Raw genomic sequence first — 26532 nt, forward strand, 5'->3', positions numbered from 1 at the left:
GGAGAGGAAATAGACCATTACCACTTTCCTCATAGACATTTGAGACATTTACACAGACAACTGCAAAAAAATACCTTTAAAACCCTTCTAAAATGTATTGCCAATCCTTGCTCATTAACCTATGGAAGCATGCACACACAACTTCATGTGGAATAACCCTTCTAATCCCTGATTTTGCTTTTACTCATTTTGCACTGCCAGCAAGAGCTGCTTGACATTTTCTTGTGGTTTATTGTACAATGATAATACACCCTTTTATAATTGAGTACCATAAACGACAAAGAAACTTTTTCCAAAACAAAACGATTCCCCTCTGAGGTTTCGGCTGCAGAAATAGAACAAATATAGGAAAGTCATTCAGCTGTCATTGAAAACATTGTGCTGACCAGCTGGAAGCTCCAATGATTCAGGACAAAATGCACATTTCAGCTAAATGCCCCCACCTCAGCAACACTGCAATGTTTCCCTCTGCCATCATTCTGACATTATAAATTCATCAGACTTCCTCCCTTCAGCCGCCGTGATGGCTGGGAGCGGGGGTCACCTGTATGCAGCATTACCGAATTAGCCACTATCTAACCCAGACCTGCTGTGGCGTGCTGACACTAATCCCAGGCCCGTTGGAGAGCCCTGTCTGTGTTACATTATCATGTCTAATCCCCATAATCTCTCAGCCGCACTGCTAAACGCTATTCCACCTCCGTCTCTTACCTCATACCCCTCTAATAACATTAATGAAGGGCCGGGCCCTATTACTAAGGCTACCCTTGTGGTGGGCTCGGTGACGGCCATAATCAGAGGCCCCCTGCACAGCCACCCACTCAGCCTTCCAGGCAGCAGGAATTAATGTAATTCATCGCCTGGGGCAAAAAGCAAACCAAACATATGTTCAACAAATCAGGGTTTGTGTATTTTCTTGTCACCGTTACTGTGCAGGTCTATTAAAGTCACTGATGAGATCCTTAGTGAAGGGCCCGCCGTGCGGCAGAATGAAAGCTTTGAAGTGCTCGTGCCACTTCGAAAGCCCCCCCACTTGCCATGAGACGTTTATGATGAGCTGACCCAGGTTATTAAAATACCGCAGAAATGATCACCCATAATACCTCTCTCTTTTGCTGTCAACAAAGAATGGCAGCAGAGGATTGGCTGGGATGAAAGGTTGAAAGAGGTCCCGTATTAAAAATGGCACTTTATCCATTAAAGCGGGATTTCTGCTGTCTCTTTGTGTAATTACCTGCACCCGCCAGCTCTGTGCCTGGGCTTACCTTGTTTACACTGCTTGTCTCGCAGTCTAGCTGTCTCCCTGCAAGGCTTCGTTACACTGTCTTCTGCTCTGCCTTTGTCTCTCTTGATGTCTCTCGCTTGTCTGTCTCGGCTGTCAGGGCCAACCTTGAAAGAGGAGGCGTAAACACACCCAGAAGAGCAATATCAATGAAAGCAGCGGATGAATAGATACAAGTTAAAGCAAGCCCTGTAATGTGTTTTTTCAATTTAGTCATGTAGATGTTGTATTCATTTATTTACGATTTACAATTTGGCTCTCATATAACTCAAACCCATTAATGTGCTTTGCAATGTTAATCAAATGCTAATGCAATTGCATATCCCCCTTTGCTCGCCCTACCTCCTAGCAAACAGCACCACACTGACTTAATTGTGAGGGTGAAAAAACAGCACATACAGACTTCCTCTCATATTTAATTTTATCTTTGAATAAAAGAGCTATAGGAAAGTATTAATCTGCTTAACATTTCTAAGTACATCCTCCAAAGGATTTTGCTTTTTTAATCTTACATATGCTCAGCAGAGTTACTGGCAAAAACTGTACATTTTCCTCATTTCATCCTTTCAACATCAAATGGTGAGCAGCAAAAATTGGATCAGACTTCAAAGACTGTGATGTGCTCCAAGTCACGGAGTGGCTCTTCTATTTCACATATTGAATCCGAGCTGGATATCAAAGTGCTACCAAAGAACCTCAGGTCTTTACTAAAAAAGGGGTCTAACATCTGTAGAAAGAGGAGCGCAAAGACAAATCACCTCAGGGAAGTGCAAGCATTTATTCTCAGCCGTGAATTTCCAGCCTTTTGATTCTCTCGTTCCTGTACCACCCTGTCTTCTCCGCGGAGATGGAGGTTGGAGCAAAAGTACTCTTTTGTCTCAAGGACTCAAAAAATTCCCAAAGAATAATCTGGGTTAAAGCTGCTTTGTAGAGTAGCAGCATTTTTTACATGCGCGGCTAATGTAGAGGCAAAAGAAGATGCTCATTGTTATTCTGTTACTCACATTTCCTTTATGTTTGGAATCTGTTTGTGCGTCTTTGCACTTCGGGCCGTACCTGTGAACGAAAAATGGCATTTTTAAGTGAGATGAACATGGAAATTTGCAACACAAAACAACTCACAGCATGTCTGCTAAGTACAGTCCGATGCAGAGCTGAAGATGATTTGTATTTATCTTTTTGTTTCATGCTTAAAAACAACTCTGATTTTATGATTATGCAATTTGCAGAGCACAAAACAGTTCTCTGCGTGATCACTCGTGTTGCATTATTGAAAAAACAAACACCAAAGAGACAACATCTGCGCACACAATGTGCTGCATGCCAGTTGCCGTCATGCTTTGAGTCTAGAAAAACAAAATCTCTTCCAGTTTGGAAATGGTGATGCAACTGGAGGCTCTGCTGTTTGGATGCAAACACAACATTCAATGCGTTGCGGAGGGGGGGGGGGGGGGCAATCAAAAGGGAAAAGAACAGCATGTAGGTGAGAACTTAGATCTTACAGGAGGAAAATGGGCCAGATCATGTCAAAATAAATATATATGGAGTGATTCCAGCCCTGATTAAACAGAATTGTTAAGTGGAGGTTTGAAGTCTTTCTCACCAAGGAATATGATTGTAAACATGGAGGGAAAAATCCCCAATGAGGCTCCACTCGGTTGGAGTATACAACAAGCATAACATTTTCAGATGTGTAAATCTGGTATTTTGGAGTGTGGAGTCTGGAGAGACACGCGCAGCGTTGACCAAAAGTCACCAAAGATTTGAACGAGATTTCTTGTTCATGTGAATTGGTTTAAGAACTGTTATGAAATGTGATGCAGCTCACACACAAGGATTTGATGAAAGTAATTTCCATGCTTTCTTGTTAAAAATCAGTCACACTATCTATTAATAGCTATTTTGTTTTACCATGTTTGGGTTCTTTGTGAACGCTGACGTTTGTGAGTTGTGCAGCAGAGCTAAAACCCCGCCATCAACGCTCCATGTGCTGCTGTTGAGTCAGTGGCTGCTCTCCTGCTTTCCCCATACTCTCTTAATGACTGGCCTGCCCATGTGCTGAATAAACACAAAGTTCTCCACTTGTACATCTGGAGACCAGTGCAGCACCCAGCCCCATTTGTGGTCGGACAAGTGTGCTATCTTGGTGGAAAGTTATTTATTACGTTTATAAAACTAAAAGAGGTGGTGCACAGGGAGGAGCTTTCTCTTCTGGATGAAATAACAGTACATTATAGGCTGAGAAGAGTCTGTCCAACAGAGATTGATGTCAGGGTTGTGGGACCTCTTGAGTGGTAGGTTTTGATTTTAGTTCAATTGGCTGTTTGCTGTATGACTGAGTAACAAAGAAAGCCCCCGGCCCCAAAAAAATGAATCTGCAGGAATAAAATGACTTCAAAGAAATCAGCCCCTCAAGGACAAAGGGTCCCGAAGCTCACCCCGTATGGTCCGCGTTGGTGGTCTTTCCTCCAGCCTCAGGGTGACATCTGTGCCTCTGGGGTCCACAGTCCTGACGCACCCTATGGCCTCTGTAAACTGCACATGACATGACCTCACATGGTCAGAAAAAAAGTTTTCCACTTGCTTTCATTAGTTTAAACAATGAACCCAGTATTACGTCAAACTAAATGTATTTACCACCATTTATTAAAAGCACCTACCAGTTCTGGATTAAAGATAATGCCGATTGCTTGCGGTACTTGAACGTGTTGGGTAGCAGTAGGGAAAATGTGTGATTATTGAGACATACTGGGCTCAGATTTATGGTAAACGGAGCCTGCTGACTTACTCAGTGAACCGGCTTTGTATTTTTCTGGTAAAATTATATGCACAGGAAAATAAAGCTGAAGTACATTGTTGAGCAATGGTTCTATTTTGCATGGTCTAATCTGATCGATGGTGAGCACGTCCCCCAGGCCCCGCTGAGATCTGAGAAGCCACCAGGCTCATACATTTGAAAGGCATCTGTTTATTTTCAGAATGCAAATGCAGCCCACCTCAAAGGCTATAAGCTGCAGAGAACACACAATGTGAATGTGCTGGAGTGCTTCGCCGGGGGGCTGAGGCCCCACTTATGTCAGGTTCAGGTTCCCCCCCCCACCCCCGTCCTCCTCAGCCCTTGCCCCCCCCCCCCCCCCCCCCCCCCCCCTCCACCCGCCCTGAACCCCGGTGGCCACACACAAGCATGCTTCTTTAAAAAGAAAGACAGCAGCAACAGAGCGGCTTTCCTCACACCAAACCCATGTTTACCCATTCTGCAGCTTTATTTACAAGGGTTTAATGGAAGACATTTACACAAGGTGTGCAGGCGACTGGGATGCTTCATGTGCCAGATGAGGGCAGCCCTTAGGAGGGCCAGGGGAAACAATGCCAAATCTCCTCCCCCTGCCCTCCTCTCTCCTGCCCCTTTTGGCACCCTCCCTTGTCCTCCAGTGAGAGGCTCCAAGGAGAGGGGGAGGGGGCCGGGAAGGTTAATGTGCCCACTTTGATCTTCGTCAAGGCACACTGAGTAAGAATTAATTTACATTTCAGATGAAAAGGTTGACAGTATAAAAAGGCATCTTGTTTCTGGTATGTGAGAGCTGTGTAATAGGCCAGGAATTTGAGAGAGGAAGTCGTGAGGAAACAGAAGGGATAAGCCCCTCTCTTGCCTTTACTGGGAAAGAGATGAAAGAAAAAAAGGATCTCAGTATGCACTGTTCTTCTGAAACATGGGGACCAAATGCTGCCCAAACTTTCAAAAGCTTTTTTGTATGCATTATTAATTAATTATTACTATTTCGCGGGCCACTCATGGAGATCAAAAAGGTGTTTCACAAAGATGTTCGGTTTCGAGGCCTTTATCCTTCTTCCTTTAGAAAGTGCAAGAAAAAAAAAAAGAGCTAATTTTTTCACTGGACATGAGAAATTCCAGATGCCTGCACTTGAAATTATGCCAAACTGCAGAGGAACATATAAAGATTTCTTTACCTGATTGTATGCGCACAGCCGCCTCTTCCCGCTCCTTTTTTATTTGCTTGAGGTTCTGTCGAGCAACGTAGCCCCTCCAGGCTAGAGAAAGAGAAAGAGGGAGGCTATGTGTGTGTGTGTGAGAGAGAAAGATTGCTGACCTACCTCTGTGAAACAAAATAGACTGCATATACTACACAAGATCCCACTTCAAAACATGGCTAAACCAGGTGGCGGAGGGATGGATCCCTTTGAACTCTCTGAGGTCTTATTGTCTGCTCTGAAGCATTGCTCTTGACCCTCATAGGTCAAGCTGTGGTTATCAAACTCATCTCTTTCATGAAGTCTCACGGGAACATAATGAACTAGATGTCATTAACACACCAGTTGTCAGATTCACATCAAATTTGCACCTGTTTCATCCTGATGTGAGAAAAGAATAAATCAGGACTCATCCCTGATTTGCATATTTTTGACTTAAGTTTGAATATTTCCTTTTTCTTATTTTAGTGTGTGATGACTGCCAGTTTACCTGACTGAATGATGATGGCCCCGCGGCTCCTCTTCTCCTTCACTTTTCGGTAACGTCGGGCCCCCAGCCAGCCTTTCGTATACGCTTGCATCACCACCACACGAGCTATTACCTCCCGCAGCAGCAGGTTCAGCTGCTCCACATGGTAGTACCTCAGAAAAACCTGACAGAGCATTTTACTTTCATTGAAACTTTCTGCCGCCGACATTTGCACGGGTTCTCTTTCTAGTAACTTCTGAGTAATCTGCAAACAGGTAATTCCTTCACTATTTAACATGTTGGTGTAATATTGACACTACCTTTGTCTTTCCCGGCACCCATCCTTCCAGCTTGGCCCGCTCCAGTATGGCAATGGCGTTCTCTTTGCTGGACTCGGGCATTTGGTGAGCCCGAAATGCAAGATAGTAGTATCTGTGAGACACAGAATAGGAGCAAATGTGATCATTTAATCTTACATAGATAAAGCATTTCATCAAGGTTCATGTGTATGTATATGTAAAATAAGCTTAGTTTCAGGACTTTTTCAAAAGAACTAGTGAAAATACACCATGCTTTTTTTTAACAGCGTTTTAAGACTTTAATCGAAGTCTTATAACACAAGAATGTTAACACACTATGAACATAATAATCTCATAACAGCTATTTTCCAATAATGATGCTGTTGCCGTCCCAAGAAATCAAATGGTGATTTAATTATTTGTGTAATGAGGGATCCAACTGCTTTTCAATCTTTTTTGCACAAAAATAATTGCCTGACCTTGTAGACGTAACTGTGACATGAGGCACTGCAGTCTTGACACAGCGGTCATGTTGACAGTTGAGATGTGGACTCTAAACATGAACACCTCATTGCATACACCTAGTAGAAGGATCATGTCTGAGTGAGATGTGAGTCTTCAACAGAGGCTCTTTGTTGGAGTTACTTTGAACAGACTGTCGTCTCTTGTTTCAGTGACCACATGAGATGTCCATCAGCTCAGGCCGACAGCATGCTTCAGCTCCAAGGCTGTTTTCAGTCACTTTGTATGAATCCATCTCTCCTTCCTCACGTCATAGTTTACAAAATACCAGCATAGGACAGAGAGGCTCGAACTGTTTGCCCAGGGACATCAAGGCTCCAGAACTACTGGTTCATCTCTTGTGCTTTGGCGTTGGTCAAAAAGAAGAACAAGAAGAAGAAAAACTTCTTTGAACTTGCCTCCCCGCCTCAGTCTACAGCCTTTCATTCTAATTCCTGTTGATACCTGTTATTTCTTTGATGGTAAATACAAAGCACTGCAACATCAGACGAGCCTTTGATATGAGAGCACAAATTTAAATCAGTTTTCACTAAAGGTGCAGTTTAGCCATTCGGGTCTGTCTCTGCACCTCCTGCCTGGCTCAGGTGGGATGATATGGATTCAATAGCAAGGTTAAAGTCTTGCAACACTTTCCTGTTCACACAGTCACACTTTGAGAGCAGACAGGCGCTGTAGGGACAACAGGGAAACCATCATGTCAGGTCATGTATGATCTTGCAGAAGTCACTTTTTTTATCCATGAAGCGAAAGAAAGACATGTGAGGCGAAAGACCATGAGGTTACTCAAAGTTTTATTTCACAAAAATGAAAGCTTCCCTAAAGCAGTGAAACGAACAAACCTCCTCAGAGTTTTTTTTTCTTCTACAGGCCAGAAACTTAAGTTAATTAAATTCAATATCATCTTAAAGTCTCCACATTTGAGGTGGATGGAATATTTTCAAAGGACCATTCATCAAACATAACTTTTCGGGTATTTTTTATTTCCATAAACATGTCTGAATATGTGTGTTTTACAGCTGAATAAAAAGGTGTATATTTGTAAATGTGGGGCTGGACCTCTGAATAGGACTTTGTACTGTGTGATAACAGTTACCAGATCCTGCCCCATATCATTAAAGACCAAAACAACACCCTTACATAAAGCTCCACTAATGATGAAACTTGTTTTAATTGTGCTCTAATGTAATACCAATGGGACAAGGAGACTACATTTGAGCTTTTCCAGGTCACCGAGTGTAAGAACAAACTCTTTATGAATAGTAAAAGGAAATCTATTAAAATGCATCACCCCTTATAATCACAGTTCCTCCCTGTTTGAGTTTTATCCATATTTTTTCAGACTGGGAGTATCCACCCAGTTAAAAGAGCTGTAGGATTTATTCTTCTACTATCACTAATGACTGCCAATTAGTCAGCCTCTTGCTCTGCTCAACTTGTACCCCTATCTAATTAAAGAACCCATGTTTTGTGTGATGCGGAGCACAGCTCACTTGTTCTGTACTATCTCTGGGGTTGTGTCGAAACTCGGCTTGTGCGCCTTCTGCAGACTGAGGGTCTCTCCTCTGCAACTCTTACCTGTTGACAAAGTCTTCAAACAGGATTCGGTGGGAGTAGCCTTGCCGGCGGATGTTCACCGTCTCCAGGATGCCTGTATAGCGCAGCTGCACCATCACCCTCTCCTTACAGAAGCGCAGTGCCTGCCTGTCATCGTTGGGCTTGATGCAGCGCACAAAGTGTGGCTGGCCCACCACCATCTTAGACAGCAAGTCCATCAGAGAGTACTGCAGAGACATAAAAAGACAATAAACAGCGGGCAGAGAGAAGCTCTCATCTAAATTCATATTGTCAAAGTCCAATGCTGAAAGTGCTGATATTATGATTTGCACTTCAAAGAGAATCCCACTTCTTTGACAGTATTAATCAGTCCCAACAGAATATCACACACACACACACACACACACACACACACACACACACACACACACACACACACACACACACACACACACACACACACACACACACACACACACACACACACACACACACACACACACACACACACACACACACACACACACACACACACACAAACAGTAGCTGTGGTAATGTTTAAAAATTGCGCAGCATTAATAAAACAAACTGAAACTGCATGCATTGATGTTTTGTCCACTTAGAGGCAGCAGAACAACCTGCAAACATCTCACTTGTCTTTCAAATTTGTTTGTGAATGATCACCACGAAATTCAGTGGGAAAAAAATTGATCCGATTAGAGTTTCATTTGACTCTCCACCAACCTCTGAAAAAATATGTCTAGCTCTTTAGCGTTTGAGTGTTTAGTTATGTTAATCAGCGAGGAATAAAAATGTGAAGCCTCTCTTTAGGGCTTCAGAATACTGCTATTCTGAATGAATCAATCAATTCACACACACACACGCGCACGCGCACGCACACGCACACGCACACGCACACGCACACACACACACACACACACACACACACACACACACACACACAACCAACAAACCAAACTTGATAAAAACAAATTATTGGCTGTATTAGTTGTGATGTTTCATATACTGAACAAAAAAAGTAAATATCTGACATCATCATCATCAGGTATTGAATTACCAGTGAGAATAGTTTGTAAAGGAAATACAGTTTCTGTTTATTCCACTTGTATTCTACTGTGGAGGTTTACCTTTCTTTTTTTTTTTCAATTTAACTGTTTAATTCCCTTTAACAACCTTGCATCTAGCCCGTGAATCCTTCCAGCGGCCTATCTTTGAAGCATTTCCACACTGTAATATATTTTACAAAAGTCATAAAATTGCATTTTTATTCAAATGTGTTAGCAAAGTTTCAGAATCATGGCTACCGTAATGAGTCTTGTATAGTTTCTGTTCCGAAAATGACTGTGGACTGTTCTGAAATAGTTGTGACACATTTTGCATGCAATAAAGGCACCTACACGGAAATAAGAGGCTACGGTCTGTCTCCTCATGTTGGTGGTTTCTTCAGGGTGGCGCATCATCTCCATGGTGTCCACCTGAAGACAAGCATGCACATTGAACACACAGCAGTGACAAACAGGTCAGACCCGAGGGCAGCGGCATCAAATGAAGTGCTGTTTATTGGCAACATGGCGTCCCTCGGTGGTCTCTGCAGAGATAAAGGTATTATTGCAGCAGGTCTCCCTCCTCTAAATGGGCCAGTTGGGAATACACAGCTGTACTAACTGTGCCGTCTGTATAACTTCGCCTCATAAACACTTAAAGCTAACAATCTAGAGAATAATTCTGCACTGCTGTGGGGCATGGGAAGATTGCAGAGCATTCTGAGTAATGAGACTAGCCGTCACGAAGCAGACAGAAATCCTGATGACGACAGATTAACGAGGACACAATATAAGCTTTATAATGGCCTTCGCAGTTCATGGGTCCATCAAAATTAATGATGCAATGGATATTTTATGGTAAGTCTACGTAGCAAAGTGCATATCTTAATACTTTATCACATCCGTGCAGAGAGAAAGAAAGGTATGTCAGACACTCTCCCGGATACAGCGGGATGAGAGGATCTGACACTTTGCTGTTTCGAACGCTGATCATACAGAAGTACAAACGATTATCTGGGACTCACTATTTTAACAACCGTCTCGCTGCTTTAATCTGGTAACTTTTTAAAGATGTCACTTTCTCTCAACTTTTCTTCAACATTGATTGAGAACATCACAGCATACATATTACATAGAGCTGCCATTTAGAACAATTTTTCTTGTTCGAGAATAAGTAAGTAGGTGCTCAGTCGAACTTCATCACAGTGAGACTTTTTCTCCACTCTTGTTCCTTCCAAAATGTTTGCCTGGGTATGTGTCTTGTATATAGATGAATTCCAAAGATGTAGAAGACACATCACAAAGTATTTGTTTACATTAATAACTCGGAATTGCAGCTGAGTGAATAAATAGTTCAAAAGAGTTGATTTACATTTTCCAGAGCCTGACGGTGATTGATGTTAGAAGAGCGAAGCGGCACATGATTCAAAGTTAGTGAAACATAGTTTGACATTACAATGTTGGATCATATCATTGTTCAGCTGATTACAGGGATTTCACTTTTTTCCCACAGACTGCTTGCAATTTGGAGCCAGTCTGTGGTTCAGAAGCTGTACATTGAGATTCAGAAAGATTTGCTATTTTTAGCAAAAGTCTTACCTTCAATAGGTATTTGGGAGACTTTGAGTACGGCACATGTCGGCGAATAACATGGGAATAAAGGAAGAGAGAAGTGGATAGACAAGACGTAAAGAACTCGAAATGCACCTTCATCAGGGTTTCCACTTCATCAATTCTTGATATGGTTTCATTTGCACACACATCAAGTGAAAAGAAAATCCAACAGTGGATAAATAGGAAATTCAACTGGGAGACGGGATTGTTTTACCAAACACTGACACTTAAATAAAATAAAAGAGACACTGGAGTGAAACTGTCCAGAAAAAGAAAAGAGTTGAAAGCCATTCTGACCACTGATAAGAAGGGGGAAAAAAATCCTTTCTATGGACAAGAATAATCAACTTTACATTACACATTACAAGCCAATTCCACATGAAGCATTACAGTGGAATATTAGGCTTTAAAAAGCATCTCGGCCTCCTACTGAAACACGGTGATGCATTTATCTGAGCCGATTTTAAATAACCTAAAACATAAACCTTAAAATTTGCAAAACTTTACTGCCCGTTAACAACAAACAATAGCTGGTACGTCTGAGAAACTGCTTTAATGATGTTGACACCAAATACCAGATGGCGATGCTGCATCACCACAAGCAAGACAGCAAACATAACTGGGTAGTCAATTAATGTTGCTACGCTTCACAGCACAGGTTTTTACAGGGATTCTTATGGTGCGATGCCTGTGAGCAACAAATAAAAAGCACAACGGTCTTCCAAGTGGTGGTGTGTGCTATGGGAGCGTGCGCCTCACCTTGGTGCGTCCTGAATTGAGCTGCGGAGGCAGAGATCTGGAGGCGGCGGTGACCCGAGCCCTGGACGTGGCCAGATTTCCTGTTGAATACAAAACCGGGGCCATGAGGCATCTGTGAGTTGTAAGAACGGGGCTTATTAAAAGTTTAAAAGAAGGTTTGAAATGATTATTGTGAGAAAACTTTGAGGCATGGAGTTATTGTAAACACTTCAGGTGATGGGAAACAAAACGAACAACTACTTTAGTGGGCATACGGCAGCACAGAATAAAAAGACATTTGAGAAGAAGCCGAATCCTGTGGACTCAGGAGTGTAGCTGTGTGCACAGCAGTCCGACAGCCCCACACGCAGCGGAAAGGATATGAATATAGCATATGCAAGACAGTCTGAGCATTTCAAAGTTTCTGCACAAGATGTCCAAATGTTTTCTCTGGCTATATCTTCAGAGGCTAAACTGTGATTAATAGCAGTGAAAGAAGCCTTTGAAGCAGGATTGGTGACATCAAAGTCCTAATCCATGGGTGGCAGGATTTTTATAATGAGTGGGAAGTATCTTAACACATTTCAAAGGGTTTACTCCATGAATAAACAATAGCTGCACAGATGTGCCACACACACCTTTAGAAAAATACGTCGGCAGACACAGGAGGCAGCATTACCCAAGCAGCCGTGTGCGGGAAGGAGGAAAACCTTTGTAAGTTTTTTGTGATAAAGCTGAAGTGACAGGCCAACAATTGTTCTAGATTTTCTCCCGCACACAGACCAACTTCTAAAATGCAAATATGCAGCCGGCTCCTGCAGTATAATTTAGGGACTCACGTCACTTGTTAAGGACGCTGTCTGACAGTGAGCCAGAAACTTAAACACGGGATCAGCATGCGCCTCTTCACAGAGGACTCTGCGCTATCAAATGTGCATTAGAAGCTTCAATCACACCGGAGAGATCAAAATCAATTTACGGTGGATTAATTACCAGCCAGATCACTTCTAAGTTTAGACAAAGAACATGTTATTTGTGCCAAAGGTTTTGCAGTGAGCTGGAGCAATGTGATGTCTCATGGGACAAAAACACACTCGTAGACAGGCACACACACTCGGGCACGCACACAAATATGTGCACACCCGTAGTGCTGTAGTCAAAACAACCCAAAACACATGATGTGAGAGCACTTCAAAAGAGTCTTTTAAGCTAGCAGTGATGCTGCTTCTAGTATCTGACAGTTATCAGCTCATTTTTATTTATTCATCATTTATTCCAATATTAACACATTTTTCTCATCGGGCAGACAAACTAATTCCTAGGCACTCTGTCAATTTAAAATATGCACTTTCACATTTGTTGAAAACATGTTTGGAAAAAATACCCACCGGTTCAGAAAGGCAACCTAAAAAAAATAGGAGAAAGGAAAGTGTAAAATATAATAAATGGAATGAAAGGGAAATGTGAGCAGTTAATTCCTCATTATGAACATGTGTTTGTGAGAGGGCCTCGTATTTAGGATACCGGTAAAAGATTTTACAACCTCTAACAGTCCTTTGGCATAATTCACACACACATACGCACAAAAAAAAGAAGAAAAAACACACACACACCAAAAAAAAACTCTGATCTTTGAGAACAGGGGATGTTAAACTGTGTCGGGTATATTACCAGCACACAGGCAGGGAGGGCCCTGCTCCAATTAGCCCTGAGTAAAGCTGGATGGATTAATTGGAGTGGGTCTTGTGCAAATGAAGTGCGCTCTCTCCTCTCCCCATTAGTGCTGCTGGGCCAGATCATCTGAGCACATTTGTCATGATGAATTAGTGGCTGCGAGTGGAACGGGCTCGTGGAGTGTCACTGTGCTTTCACGCCTCTCACTTCCATGACACCATCAAGAGGAGATGAAGGGGCTGCGCCACGATGAGAGAAACTATGACAGTTGTACCTAAGCCTCGCAAATGGACACACGGCTTCCTTCGTGTATTCCTTGGCGAGTCGCATTAATTCATTCTTCTGGCGGGTTTCATATCCCCTCCTGACTAGATGATTAGAGCACGGGTTAATAGTCAGTATCCTCAAAGATTTATGCCTCCTGAGACATGAAACCAAGGCTATACCTGTGATGTCCGGCCTCGGAAGAAGACCTTCTAATTTAGACGCAGCCAGGAACTTGACTAATGATGTAGATAAAAATTATTCAAACAGACACGAACAAGAAAAAGGAAGATTTTTTCTTTTACAGTGGATTCAGTTAGAAAAAAAAAGACAATGTACATTTTTAGGCACCGTTACCGACAGCTTCTAGTGTATCCAAATAATAAAATAGAGATTCTATTGAAAAGGTTTATAATTAGAAAAAGGAGAGCAGGTGAGGGAAATATTTCCCATCAGGTCATTCATCTTATGAAACAGGTGGAGGAGCGTCCCACTGATCGTTTCTGCTTCACGCATGTTGCTCTTGGCATGGACTTCCAGGACAAACAGAGAGAGAGGCAGAGCGGTGAGTGGGGAGGGGGGCAAGGGGAGAAGGAGAAGAAGAAGAAAAAAAAAAACCTTCCTTGGCATCTGTGCGTTCACTTTGAAAATTAAGCCCAGCAAGATTCCTGTAGGAAAAAAAAAAAAAAACTCAAGCTGGCAGTTGTATTGGAGTTCTATTGACAAGAATAGTCAATGTGCTTGGGATTAAAAAGCAATCCCGCGTTCAATATGACACCTCCCTACACGCTTTTATGAGTGCCAGTATGCGCCTTGTACTTCTGAAGCTGTGGATCGAGCTGTCGACACGGGGGACAATCAAAGTTGTAAGAGAGAGCAGCCTTCTCGAGCTGAGTGAGCAGAGCTTTGCTGGATATCTCCGCCGCTCTCCCGCTCTCTTTTTGAAAACATGTGATCTAGAAACTCAACTCAGCAACCAAGCAAATTAGATTAAAGCACCCATAACCCTCTGCCACCTTCCCCACCCTCCATAACCACCGCCGTTTATGCCTGGAGATGGCTCCGGGGGCTGTTGATTTAAATGCCAGCCACTACTGTCAAAGCAGATCAATCATAAAAAGCATGGTGTAATTGGCTTTTAGTGACACAACACAGTGTTGCATTTATCAAAGGATGTTGTACCATGTGACTTAGGAGAGCCGGCTTCGTGCTACTGATGTGTGGGGCCGTCAAAAATCCCACTGCTGACTCAAAACCTTCTCCAAAACCACGATCGGGGGAGAAATTCAACAAAAGTATCAGTTGGCGAGTGTCTCTCGTTGCAGTGTGTGTGTGTGTGTGTGTGTGTGTGTGTGTGTGTGTGTGTGTGTGTGTGTGTGTGTGTGTGTGTGTACATGGAGGGAAAGACTGGGGCATCTGCCCACTGGGATGAAAAAGACTCCTACTTGGAGAGAACAAAGAGCCAAATGTGTCACATCGCTGGAAGAAGCCTGTCATCTCGACACAGGAGGATCTCCTCACAGCGAAGGGAGCCGCTGCCAGAAACAGGGAGGACGGCGGCGCTGCAACTGCAGCATCGCAACAAGATGGAAAGCCGATATGTAAATTGTTTGACAGACTTGACGGCCTTGAACTTATAACCTGAGTCATCTCTCGGGAGAATATTGTCTCAACTTTGTGACTGTAAAATATTAACAAATCTCTACAGGCCAGAAACCGTCTTGGTAAGAGACGTGCAACCTGATATTTGACACAGTGGAGAAGCTGATTTAGTGGTTTCATGTGATGGTTGAGCGTAAAGGCCCAGGGTATGTTTTTACCCCACAATAATAATGTGTCGGCCTAAATGACAACAAGAATAAGAACTGAATAAATTTAGTTAAGTTTAAAATACAGTGTCTATCTAAGAACAACATTTTTTTAAATAAAACATAAAGCAGAGATATGACTTCGCTTTGCAAAAACCTTTTTGAAGTATCGGAAATTAGTACTTAACTACATGTACTAAGCTATTTTCCTGGAAAGGGAGATGCAGATAGAAAATTTGCAGCTCAGAGTGTTTTGTTTTTTTAATTGACTTTCAGATCATTTTGAACAAGTGATTACTTTAAGTATATAAATACACGAGCAGGTAGAGTATCTGGGTTTTTAGCCTAAAATAAATGTGAGAAATACATCTCTTCTTATCCAGAACTAGACACCAATCATGCACTACACATGATATCAGACAACATTTGTGTAGGCCTTGCTCATAGCCGCATTTCTATAAAGTCTTATAATCCCTAAAAATATAATTTGAATCAAAATTGGAATAGATGATAGCAATTCACTCTTTTTTATTGTGCTCTGACAAAGAACTGGCACTCTGGAGATGCATTGTGTGTGTGCAGATGTGCTATGCTGCAATCAGCAGGGCCAGGCAGCCCCAGAGGCTACACACACACACACACACACACACACACACACACACACACACACACACACACACACACACACACACACACACACACACACACACACACACACACACACACACACACACACACACACACACACACACACACACACACACACACACACACACACACACACACACACACACACACACACACACACACACAGAGCCACAGTGTGATCGCAGGCTGCCCAGGCCCTGGTAGGGCCGTTCTGAGTCCAGCCAATTCAAACACTGTGATCCTCCTGATCAGGGAAAGGCCCGGGCTCTGAGGAATTTGTCGAAGCAAAAACATCCCATTTCCTCTGACAAAACACCACCACATGTCCAGGCCTCATTCTTGAGACCCGCATTCTGAAGGGCTCAAGTGGCCTGGCTATTCACCACCTGCATGGGAGCTTTCTTTACTCTCTGAGGCCTGCATGCAGCCCTGCTGCTCACATTCCCAATATTAGCTGTGAAAGAACTGGTAGTCTCCAAAATAATCAAAAAAAACAAAAATGTTCAATGTATATATGTAATTAAATGTGTATGTGTGTGTGTGTGTGTGTGTGTGTGTGTGTGTGTGTGTGTGTGTGTGTGTGTGTGTGTGTGTGTGTGTGTGTGTGTGTGTAGTCTACCATCTCAGATCCTTTTTCCCCCCCTTTCCAATCCCCATGGCAGTGTCAGGCTGCAGGCCTACAATGGTGTCCCCTAGTGGTGACACTATGGGGAGACGACCCAAAGTGTGAAACCACCCTGGTGTAAAACAGATTCCCATCAGATCCCTCCAGATAATGGTAATTGCACAGATAACAGTGAATCTATAATGTGAAATAAAATGCAAATTAAATCCCCCCACAAATTTTACCCCGAAGAAAAGATTTATAATTTTCTTGTGCCATACTGTATCTCACTTTAAACAGCGCCTCATCTTTTCCAGAATGATAAGCCAGAGCAGAGTCTTTCATAGCTTTTATCTAATGAGATGATCTGCAGTTTCACACACTACAATCCGAAAATTGGAATTCCGACTCCAAAGAAATAAGTTGACGAAAACAAATATTGATAAATGGACTTGGCGACGAGGGTCTGTATAAAAAACTTATTTAAAAAAAAAAAACACACACAACATGGCAGCAGTTTATTCCTCAAGTAAATTGTGACATGAACTCCATCAACTAGTCTGAAAGGTAGGACAGACAAAAGTGAAGAGGGACAAAGGAAATAAAGAAGCTTTTAGTCCTAAGTGACAGTAAGTCAGCAGCAGTAAACATTACAGCATTTTATTCATTTCTTTGTGTGCAGAAATTAAGTGTTGGCTGGATTTGTTTGTTTTGTTGTTGTTGTGGAGTGTACTCCTCTGGAGCCATTAATTGCAGGAGGGAAGTGGCTGAAGGCTTCTGTGTGCAAAACCAGAAATGGAAGTTTACAGACACATCACACAGATTTCTACAGGAGTCTCTGTGAAGGTGCCTTTTGTGAATGGAAGCTCCATTTAATGCCACTGCGGGTGAAAGCAAGCATTTACAGGTCCCGGAGAAGGAAGTGAATCACATAATGTGGCTTAGCTGAAATAAAGGAGGAAGTGGATATCTGATCATTTAAGACATCTATTAGCATTTCAGCTAAGTCAAGTGACCAGGAGGCCTCAGCCTTGGCTAATGAGAAGCATATTACTCTGCCTTCATTTAAGCAACAGAAAAGAGGTGGGAAGAGTTGCTTTTGTGTTCTCTAAATACAGTTTCTTCATCCCCTAGGTATTTAGAAACCTTATCATAAAAATATCCCACTGCACCCACTATCTGTAGATAGCATTCAGCAGTGGGAAACCAAGAGGGACAGCTTAGTGAAAATAAAAACAGAGCGCCGAGCAGAGAGATGAGCCTCTCAAGAGATAATGGAAACTGCAGATTTATCCGGGCATGGCACACAGAGGCTTGGAATGAAGGGGGACCAGTGGGTGCCTGGGAGCCGCATCTAAGAATCCCACTTACCTGAACAGTCATGGAGGCCCGAGACAGCGGCACCATTCACAGAGTAATACGGCGCCGCAGTCGTTAACAATAGTTAGTCTCAAAGGAAAGTTTCCATTTCCATCGTGGTTAGCGGTGGAATTATGTTTCCTGTTAAGACACTGAGGTTTTCCAAACATGCTGTATTTCACACCGAGGCCTGTGTCGTAGCATACCTGTTTTAGTTAAGGGGCTGGAGAACAGCTGCTGCAAAAGTTTGTTCTCCGACGTCCTCAAAACCACGACGATGTCCGCAGGAAGAGTGTCTCGGTTTTTCTCCAGAAACCCATTCACATTGTACATCACCTGTCAAAAAGATAGAAGACAGGAACATTCATCACATTTTTCTGTGTGGTGGAGATATCAGTATCATCTATTTATGATAATGTATATATCAGGAAAATGTTACTTTTCAGTGAACTTTTGTATTTAACACAATACGGCTGGGAAACAAAGGTTCAGTGGAATGATGGCTGAACAGCTTTTACTTCCGTTGCCACTTCTTGTACAGGTGCATGATGCTTTTGACTCACTGCTACAGAACTGACTCACTATGAATGCTTCAAGTCAGGGGTTTGGGAAATCTTGTGCCACATTGTGTACCTTCACATATCTGTTTGCACTAAAGCACAAATTAAAAAAAAATTCTATTGCATTGACAAAAACCTTGAGAACAAGTACTTCTCAAAATAAAAGAGACAAAAGACATGTCACTTTGTCTCAACAGTCATAGGTTAGACATGTCAAAGTAAAGTAGAAATGACTAATCGTGTAAGTTGTTCATTAAAATGACGAGAGTATTAATGTGAAGGATATTATTTGATCGTAATGTCTTTTTGAAATACTTATTGTCCAGTGAAATCTTGAAAATTCAAGTTAATTCAAATATGCATTCATTGTTACATCCACAAACATGGCCGCCAGTGAGTTGATGCACAGATTCAATATTGTGCTTCTTACCTTTCCTGCATAATGTTGAATTCCAAAACAGAACTCCATTCGCTTGGGTATCCAGAAATATTTGCAGCGCAAATTGTCCTCAAATTTATCTGAAAACAAGATGTGGAAGAGAAAGAACAAAAAACATACAAAAATATGTGGATAGATGCTCCGTGCATGACATGACCTGCAGCTGCACTCACTGACGTTTCAGTTGTTATATAATTCAGCTTTTTTTGATTGTCATGTTGGAAGTCAAAGCTGGATGAACTGTAGTTCCAGTCTTACCCACTAGGGTCTGGTCAGTGGCCTGAGGGAAGCGGCTCTCCTCATCCAGCAGCGACAGCAGCCCCATGGGCTTCTGCAGGAACATGTCCAGGATGGGCCTGTTGTCCTCGTACTCCACCAGGCTGGCATCCACTCCCTCGCACTGGTACTCCATCTAATTAGAACCAGTGAATGCAGAATAGTCTGTTAATGGTTTCTCTAAATGACCCAATTAACCAATCTGGGCTAGATATGATTTGTGCATGCGAAGGGAGAACTAGTTTCTAATCAACAGAATCAAACAGTTGCAGCTGGCTGTGTGTGTGTGTGTGTGTGTGTGTGTGTGTGTGTGTGTGTGTGTGTGTGTGTGTGTGTGTGTGTGTGTGTGTGTGTGTGTGTGTGTGTGTGTGTGTCTCTGGCTGAAGTTTACAGCATAATAGAGTCTTTTACTGAATGCATAAAGCAGAGCAGCTCCAAACTAACAAATAGAGCCACTTACTTATTCATAATTTATTTCAATGTGCAAATAACCCAGAGTCACATCATATCACTGCATCTGTTTAATTTCAGATCAAAAAGTTGTTTTAAATATATATTTTACTAATAAAGTGGTGGAACCAATGGATCTAAACCGGTCTCATGTTTAAGTCATTAACTCAGAATAATCAGCTTCTGTGTACAGCAACACTGACGACGTCGCCACCAAATTAAAATCCCCACTTTCACCGAGCACCCGCCCGACACCAGGGGAGAAACTTTTTCACGAGCTAAAGGCCCCATTTTCCATGATCACTGCTGTTGTTAATGTGAAAAGCCTGAATGTTGCTTCTGAAAACAGTTGTGTTTAAGGAAATGCTGGAAATGTAATTGAACGAGCAAAGGTTTTAATCAGGGAGGCATTTGGCCCCAATAAATGATTTAGTTTGTATTCTTCAGCAATACTATTCTATTCAATGCTCCACAAAGTAAATCAGAGCAGAGTTGCTGGTGATAAAATGTGCAACTTGAAAAAAATTGCCCCTGCCTTATCTTGTAATTCCCTTTTAAGGGAATCTGTAAAAGTCAATGCAAACTTAAAAGCATTATGGCAAAATGGTTCTTGATTAATGTCTATTCATTTCCATCAAGCAGAATAGACACCTCTCGCACTTCAGTGTAAACAGCTTCATTAAATCAATTAAGTGAGTAATTTCGAGGTGGTACAACTGTATAAACAATCCTTTACTTCTCACAGCTACAAGCTATAAACAAAATGATCATGTTGAGAGCGTCTCTGCCTTGATGAATGTGTAAACACTCAGTCATATTGTTTTTTAATTATAATTCAAATGATATTCAGGCATATGTATTAACAAAATAAAACAGATGTGTTTTTGTTTTTTTAGGAAACATTAAATGTGTAACACATTTGCACATGAGGCCTGAATACAACCTGGACAGATCAGCGGTCACACACACACACACACACACACACACACACACACACACACACACACACACACACACACACACACACACACACACACACACACACACACACACACACACACACACACACACACACACACACACACACACACACACACACACACACACACACACACACACACACACACACACACACACACACACACACACACACACACACACACCTACAAGTGACTGAGTGTGTTTGGACAACGGTCGGGATCAGGTGTCCTTTAAGATCATAGAGGAAAATGAAACGTTAAGAGGGGTAGAAGGGAAATACCAGGATGCCACTTATCTAAGAGGAAATGTGTTTTGTGTTTGAACAGTTTAGGTTTTTTTTTCTTCCTGATCAAGATCCTACCTGTTCAAGGGCAAATATGTGCTGGTTGAAGTAAAACTGGATCTGCTCGTTTGCGATGTTGATGCACAATTGTTCAAACGAGTTCTTCTTGAAGTTTTCGAACCCAAAGATGTCCAGGATTCCCACATTCATGCAGCTCTCTGCGGCACTTCAAAGGGGAAAAAGGGGGACAAACAAAGTTATTCTTCTGTGCGATGGAACGAGCAAATCCCCAGTAGCCATATTAATTGATAAAACTTTAATGATAATCCAAGTTCAACCCAAATACAAGAGTCTGGTCTGGACGGCCCTCGCCTGATGAAGAATCATAAACATCGGCTTTCAAAAAGTCGGAGGTTCTTAAATGGTTTTATTTCAGTCTCCATTGATTCAACCCTGAGACATATTCGATATCTGCGCAAACAATACACACTTGTACAACACAGCATGAAGACTTAAGAGCCTGCATTTTTTATTGGGTGCTGGGAGCTGCTACTTTCATGATCAGTCATTACCCACTGTACGTAGAGGTCACCTTTCGCCTGTGCTACCGGGTTATTAATGGCAATAAGGAAGCGGCAAAGATGACTGGAATGCAGACAGGGACTCTGGCTTCTGTGCGTCTGTGAGAGACCACTCCTTGACAGTCAACGCTCATATTTATGAAGGAATTCTTTTGGATCAATGAAAAGCCTCTCTGCAGTCTCTCTGAAGTCTTTTTAATCATCTGAACATTATTTTCTCTGCACGCAACTCTGTATCAAAAATTTATTAAAACTTTTTATGCTCCCCGTTTGCTTGTCTCGTGCTCGCCCATTGATATTCTCCTCTGCATGTTTGCATCTACCTCCGCAGACTTCCAAGAAAGGTCATCAGAGCTTTGCAGAAACGCCCGAGACAATCGGTGGAGAGAGAGAGAGAAACTAGTGGACGTCCACACAGATGTTCATCACCGAGCACGTCCTCACCAGGTATTCATGTCAGGCTGCAGCAGCGAGTTGATGCGGTTCACTATCCAGCTGAAGAGGCGTCCGTACAGGGCCTTGGACATGGCGTCCCGGACGTCGGCGGCTTTGTCGACGGTGTTGGTGCGGATGATGGTCTCGCCCCGCGTGACCACACACTGAGAGGTCAGCGCCTCCTGGAGCTCCTCGGGGCCGATGCTGAGGAGACAAGCGGCTGAGGAAAACAGCGTGACAGTCAATAGCGCATCTTACTGGCAGGAATTCTGCACATTTCTATGCCCGTGAATTTGGAATTAATATAATTTCATCGTGCAAGATTTCTGTCATTTTAACAGCAAATGGTGAATTTATTATTCTTTCTCTTTTTTTTTTACAGTGCATATAGAAGTCGTTTATACAAACACATTTGATATGAAACTAAAGAACCTAAACAGTTTAACAGCATAAATATACATCAACAAATTTCCCCCGTGACACAGTTTCTGCAGAGTGAAAGCTGTGCAAAGTCACCATTTTTTTTTTCTGCCAGCAAAATCACATCAAAACCATTCTGTTTGTGAAAACAGGCGGCAGAAAGCACGCAGCCTGAGAACCGACTGGTTTTTAATAACATAAGTCTGAAGAGACTCAGGGAGGATTTCAGATTACACCTTTTCTTCCTCAAGGAAAAACAAAACGAAGCTCCTGTTTTATCCTCAAAATCCTTCAAGTTCATAATAGTTTTTTTTTTGAAAAGTGTATTCAATGTGGACATTTTCAGGACGCACTCCTACTTTTTCACACTAAAACAAGAACAATTTAGGTTAATATACTCATTATTTTACTGGTACGGTCCAATAGAGATCAAACAAGGTCGTTTGTGACTTAAGAATTCAATTAATTGGTCAAAAAAACAGTTGAAGCCACCGTTTATGTAACTAGAAAAATATAATGAACACGTGGCATCTTACCATTTTCTAAGGCCTCTGGGTTAGGCACTTCACTCTTATCGGTCTGGTGTTGGGACGTGATGGCAGCAAATTCAATGTTGCCGGTGTTCAAAATGGCCGAAAGAATGCGATAGACAGAGTTGACCTCCTGAAAAGAATAAAAAAACACACACACACACACACGTGAAACACAATTTTCAAGCAATTGAAAGGCTTGTGACCGAATGTTGGATATCTGTTGTTAAACTTGTATTACATCTTCGGTAAAGCCGATGTTTGTGAAGCACTCCTGGATGGCATCAAACTGCTCCTTGTACAGTTTGCTGGAGACGATGTCCTGCATCACTTTGCTGTGGCGGCTGTCGATGTACCTGCAGACGCACGGCAGTAAATGTCATTCCCCTGTCGGGATAGGACGTGAGAACTGGAAGGATCAACCAGGTCAAACTGCAGCTCAGACCTGGGAGGGGTCCCGTCAGGCAGCCTGTAAGTCCTCAGCTTGTTTTGGTGGTAAAGTCCGGCGTATATGTAATAAAATATGTGGAAGTTTTTCTCCCCCCTGAAGGAAAAACATTCGGCAGTCAGAAGAGCAACGCGGCACCAGTGGGACCAGGCGAGGGCGTCGCTTACGTCGCCTGTTTGATGACCCTCGATTTCTCCAGCAGGTATTCGGAGATCTTGGCCCCGATGACTGCCCCAGTCGGCGTGAACTTCATCTCTAGGTATTTGCCAAAGCGGCTGGAGTTGTCGTTGATGGCTGTGCAGGCGTTTCCAAAAGCTTCCACGAGAGGGTTCACCTGCAGGATCTTCTCGCGGAGAGTCCGATTGTTTGCCTGAGGGCAACAAGGATTTTATTTTGAAGTGATGTAGTGAGATAGTTGAAAGTTTCTGCAGTGGTCCACACAAGCAATGTCGATGGAAAACTCTCAAGTTATAAATATTTTTTTCCAGTCCAGCTATGTTTTATGATTTTTGTCACACTGTACAAAAGCCTGCATGCTCAGCACTGCCCCCTACAGTGAAGTGGAGGGACTATATTACTCACCTGATGAATTTTGTTTTTTAAATTGCGTTTTAATGTTAAATTGGCAAGACTAAATATCTTTTATAATTAATATGAGGTACATGATCAATCCAATCTTGGAAAACCATGTCTGTAATGGGTGGCCTCACTATTCAAACATTAAACACTCATTTTAATGATAAAAATGAGATGATAGGAATTACACACACATATTGATTGTAGCACATGTGAGGATACAGTTTAATTTTTCAATACGACTGCCCCCCTCCTGCCACACTTCCCTGATCTGTACCTTAAAACCAGAGGGGACATTTCTGATAGTTTACCTTTCCCAGGAAGGTAAGATGCTGAACAATCAGATGAGCGCTCTCTGTTTTCCCCGCACCGCTCTCTCCGCTGATGATGATACACTACAGCGAGAGGAAACAACTCATCCATCCAGAAATATTGGCAAGATTGTTCCAGACATTTTCCATCGTTATTTACAAGGTTCAAAAGAATTAAATAAATCTCTTCTTCTTTTTTTTTCACAAGAAGCCAAACACCTCTGCTTTTGCAAGTGTCAGAAGTAATTCCCGTCAAAGTTTTGCATTATCGTTTCATCAGTTTCACAAGCACAAACTAGGATGTTGCCACTTATTGCATGAGTTTTCTGAGTAGTACCTGGTCTTTGCAGAATGTCACCATTCCTTGGTAGGCTGCGTCCGCCGTAGCAAAGATGTGCGGAGGATTTTCAGCTCTTTTCACGCCGTGGTACAGCTTAGAGAACTAATAGGAAACACAAGCGTTCACAGGATTTTTTTACCAAACGTTATCTGGCAATATCATGATAAGAATATGAGGAGGGAAACATTTACTGCAGTTTACTGAGTCTCTTGTGGTGAGCAAACCTCACAGCATGTGGTGTCTGCTAATTCCTCATATTTGATATTAAAAAAGAGAGAAAGTAGAGAAAAATGCAGCCGACTGTCCATTAGAGGCGTCCCATTTTATTTTATTTTTTAAATCTCTGTGTTTTCATCTTCAAGTGATATTTTTATATTTATTCATTTTAGCTCTTTGCTTATATATGCTTTCACAACCCTTATAGACATAGTCCACAACGAGGCAGAATCAGGGTCGCACAAACATGCGTCACTTCCACTGCGAGAGAAACCGTGGAAACATCTGAGCGAAGGTTTCAATGCAGACCTGAGGAGAGTAGATGCTGAGATTCTGGAAAGGATTGAGAGCGATGAGGATGTCTCCAACGTACGTGTACACCTGCAGCTCATCATACCTCTTGTGCAGATGGTTGATTATTGTCTCCTGGAGAACGGAAATAACACACACACATCGAATCAAGAGCATCGCACCTTGGGGTCGATCAATACGCCATCCATGAGGTATACACATTAAATCTTACCTCATCCAGGAACTCCAGATTTACCAGATCATCATCCGGGGAGCTCTCTATTATGAGGGTTTTACGAGTATTGATCCGCTCGTGCCTATAGGAAGCCAAGGACATGGAAATGCATCAGAAAGCCGTAAAGTGACCGTCAAATGAGAAACAGCAGTTTGACTGGCTGAACATAAGAGCCAGTCACTTCCAGGGTTTGTGTGAGGCCCTTTAAGCTTTCCCAGGAGACACGGCTGCTATGATCACAGGCTGTGATTGCACTTCATCTGTGTTTTGACCTATCACTCTCCAGTGGGCCCCGGTGGGCAGAGGTCAACCCACGCCCAGCTGGCTCAATGGAAACCTCTGGGGACGCCGCAGAGTGTGACAAAGAAAAATTCTAAAATTGAGTCACACTTGAGTGTCGGCTGCTTTGTGTGGGCATTCAGCCATTTCTGTGAATTTCAAGGCTCAGCTGCTTCAGTATCTTTGTCATCGTGTGTCGCTCTGTGTGTCCATGTGGTGAAATCCTCACAAAACACGTTCCTGTTTTGATCGTTGAGAGCTTGTAGCTATCCGAATACATCCTTTACTGAATCCAAGGTGCACCAATCATTTTTTCAGATGCTCCTTCTAAGCCATTCAAGGCAGTTATTTAACGGCAGGTTTCCTCTGTGTGGTGCCAGAGAGCTTCAGGGAGGGAACATCTGAGGGTCAGGGGGATGCCTTTCCCTTATCATTTCTCAATATTTCCTAAGAAGTCATGAAGAGTGGGTGAAAGGGTGAATCTATTTATTATTTGATTGATACACATTTTAGAACTGAGCACATTAGTGTTGGTTTTCTGTTTAATGGAGACAAAATAACAATATGAAATATTATTTAGAGCAAAATCTAAGTTTCACATTACATCACACGCACAGACACGCCATTAAATTAAAGTAGTGTGAGATCATTTATACTGATTATGGATCATCACAGCCACTAATAAAACCTTATAATATAAAAATCCTGTGGGGAAAAAAATTGGACAAAAACATTATCATAGTCAAGAAAATACATATTTTCTTTTATATATAGATATATATAGTAGTTATTTTAGTTATAGTTTTTTTTTTCCCATTCAACTTCAGTAGAAACATCCACAAAATTAATAATATTTCTAAGGATGTAAATGACGACTTTATGTTGAATCTGTTGTACTGGACAATGGGATGTGCAGTGGTACCAAACGAAGTGATCATAAAGTGTCTAGTCGATGGCACTCGGTCCAATGGAATTAGTGTATAATGTTTAAT

The 26532-nt window shown here is 42.3% G+C and overlaps 1 protein-coding gene across 1 annotated transcript in view; it reads right to left on the reverse strand.

Annotated features, from left to right (window-relative positions):
* myo3b (myosin IIIB) overlaps window positions 1-26532 on the reverse strand; it is a 60183-nt gene that overhangs the window by 16716 nt on the left and 16935 nt on the right. The window contains exons 11-33 of the mRNA XM_080479147.1: window positions 25259-25343; window positions 25045-25161; window positions 24517-24621; window positions 24180-24263; window positions 23460-23662; window positions 23290-23388; window positions 23086-23200; window positions 22851-22977; window positions 21904-22114; window positions 20957-21104; window positions 19147-19300; window positions 18880-18968; window positions 18096-18225; window positions 11554-11633; window positions 10780-10800; window positions 9535-9612; window positions 8138-8343; window positions 6062-6173; window positions 5763-5925; window positions 5252-5332; window positions 3721-3817; window positions 2287-2338; window positions 1266-1389 (exon numbers count right to left, since the gene is read on the reverse strand). Of these exons, the coding sequence (XP_080335273.1) occupies window positions 1266-1389; window positions 2287-2338; window positions 3721-3817; window positions 5252-5332; window positions 5763-5925; window positions 6062-6173; window positions 8138-8343; window positions 9535-9612; window positions 10780-10800; window positions 11554-11633; window positions 18096-18225; window positions 18880-18968; window positions 19147-19300; window positions 20957-21104; window positions 21904-22114; window positions 22851-22977; window positions 23086-23200; window positions 23290-23388; window positions 23460-23662; window positions 24180-24263; window positions 24517-24621; window positions 25045-25161; window positions 25259-25343 (2681 nt within the window). The remainder of the gene's footprint in view (window positions 1-1265; window positions 1390-2286; window positions 2339-3720; window positions 3818-5251; window positions 5333-5762; window positions 5926-6061; window positions 6174-8137; window positions 8344-9534; window positions 9613-10779; window positions 10801-11553; window positions 11634-18095; window positions 18226-18879; window positions 18969-19146; window positions 19301-20956; window positions 21105-21903; window positions 22115-22850; window positions 22978-23085; window positions 23201-23289; window positions 23389-23459; window positions 23663-24179; window positions 24264-24516; window positions 24622-25044; window positions 25162-25258; window positions 25344-26532) is intronic.

Source organism: Lipophrys pholis, assembly GCF_963383615.2.
Source record: "Lipophrys pholis genome assembly, chromosome: 13".
Taxonomy (NCBI): domain Eukaryota; kingdom Metazoa; phylum Chordata; class Actinopteri; order Blenniiformes; family Blenniidae; genus Lipophrys; species Lipophrys pholis.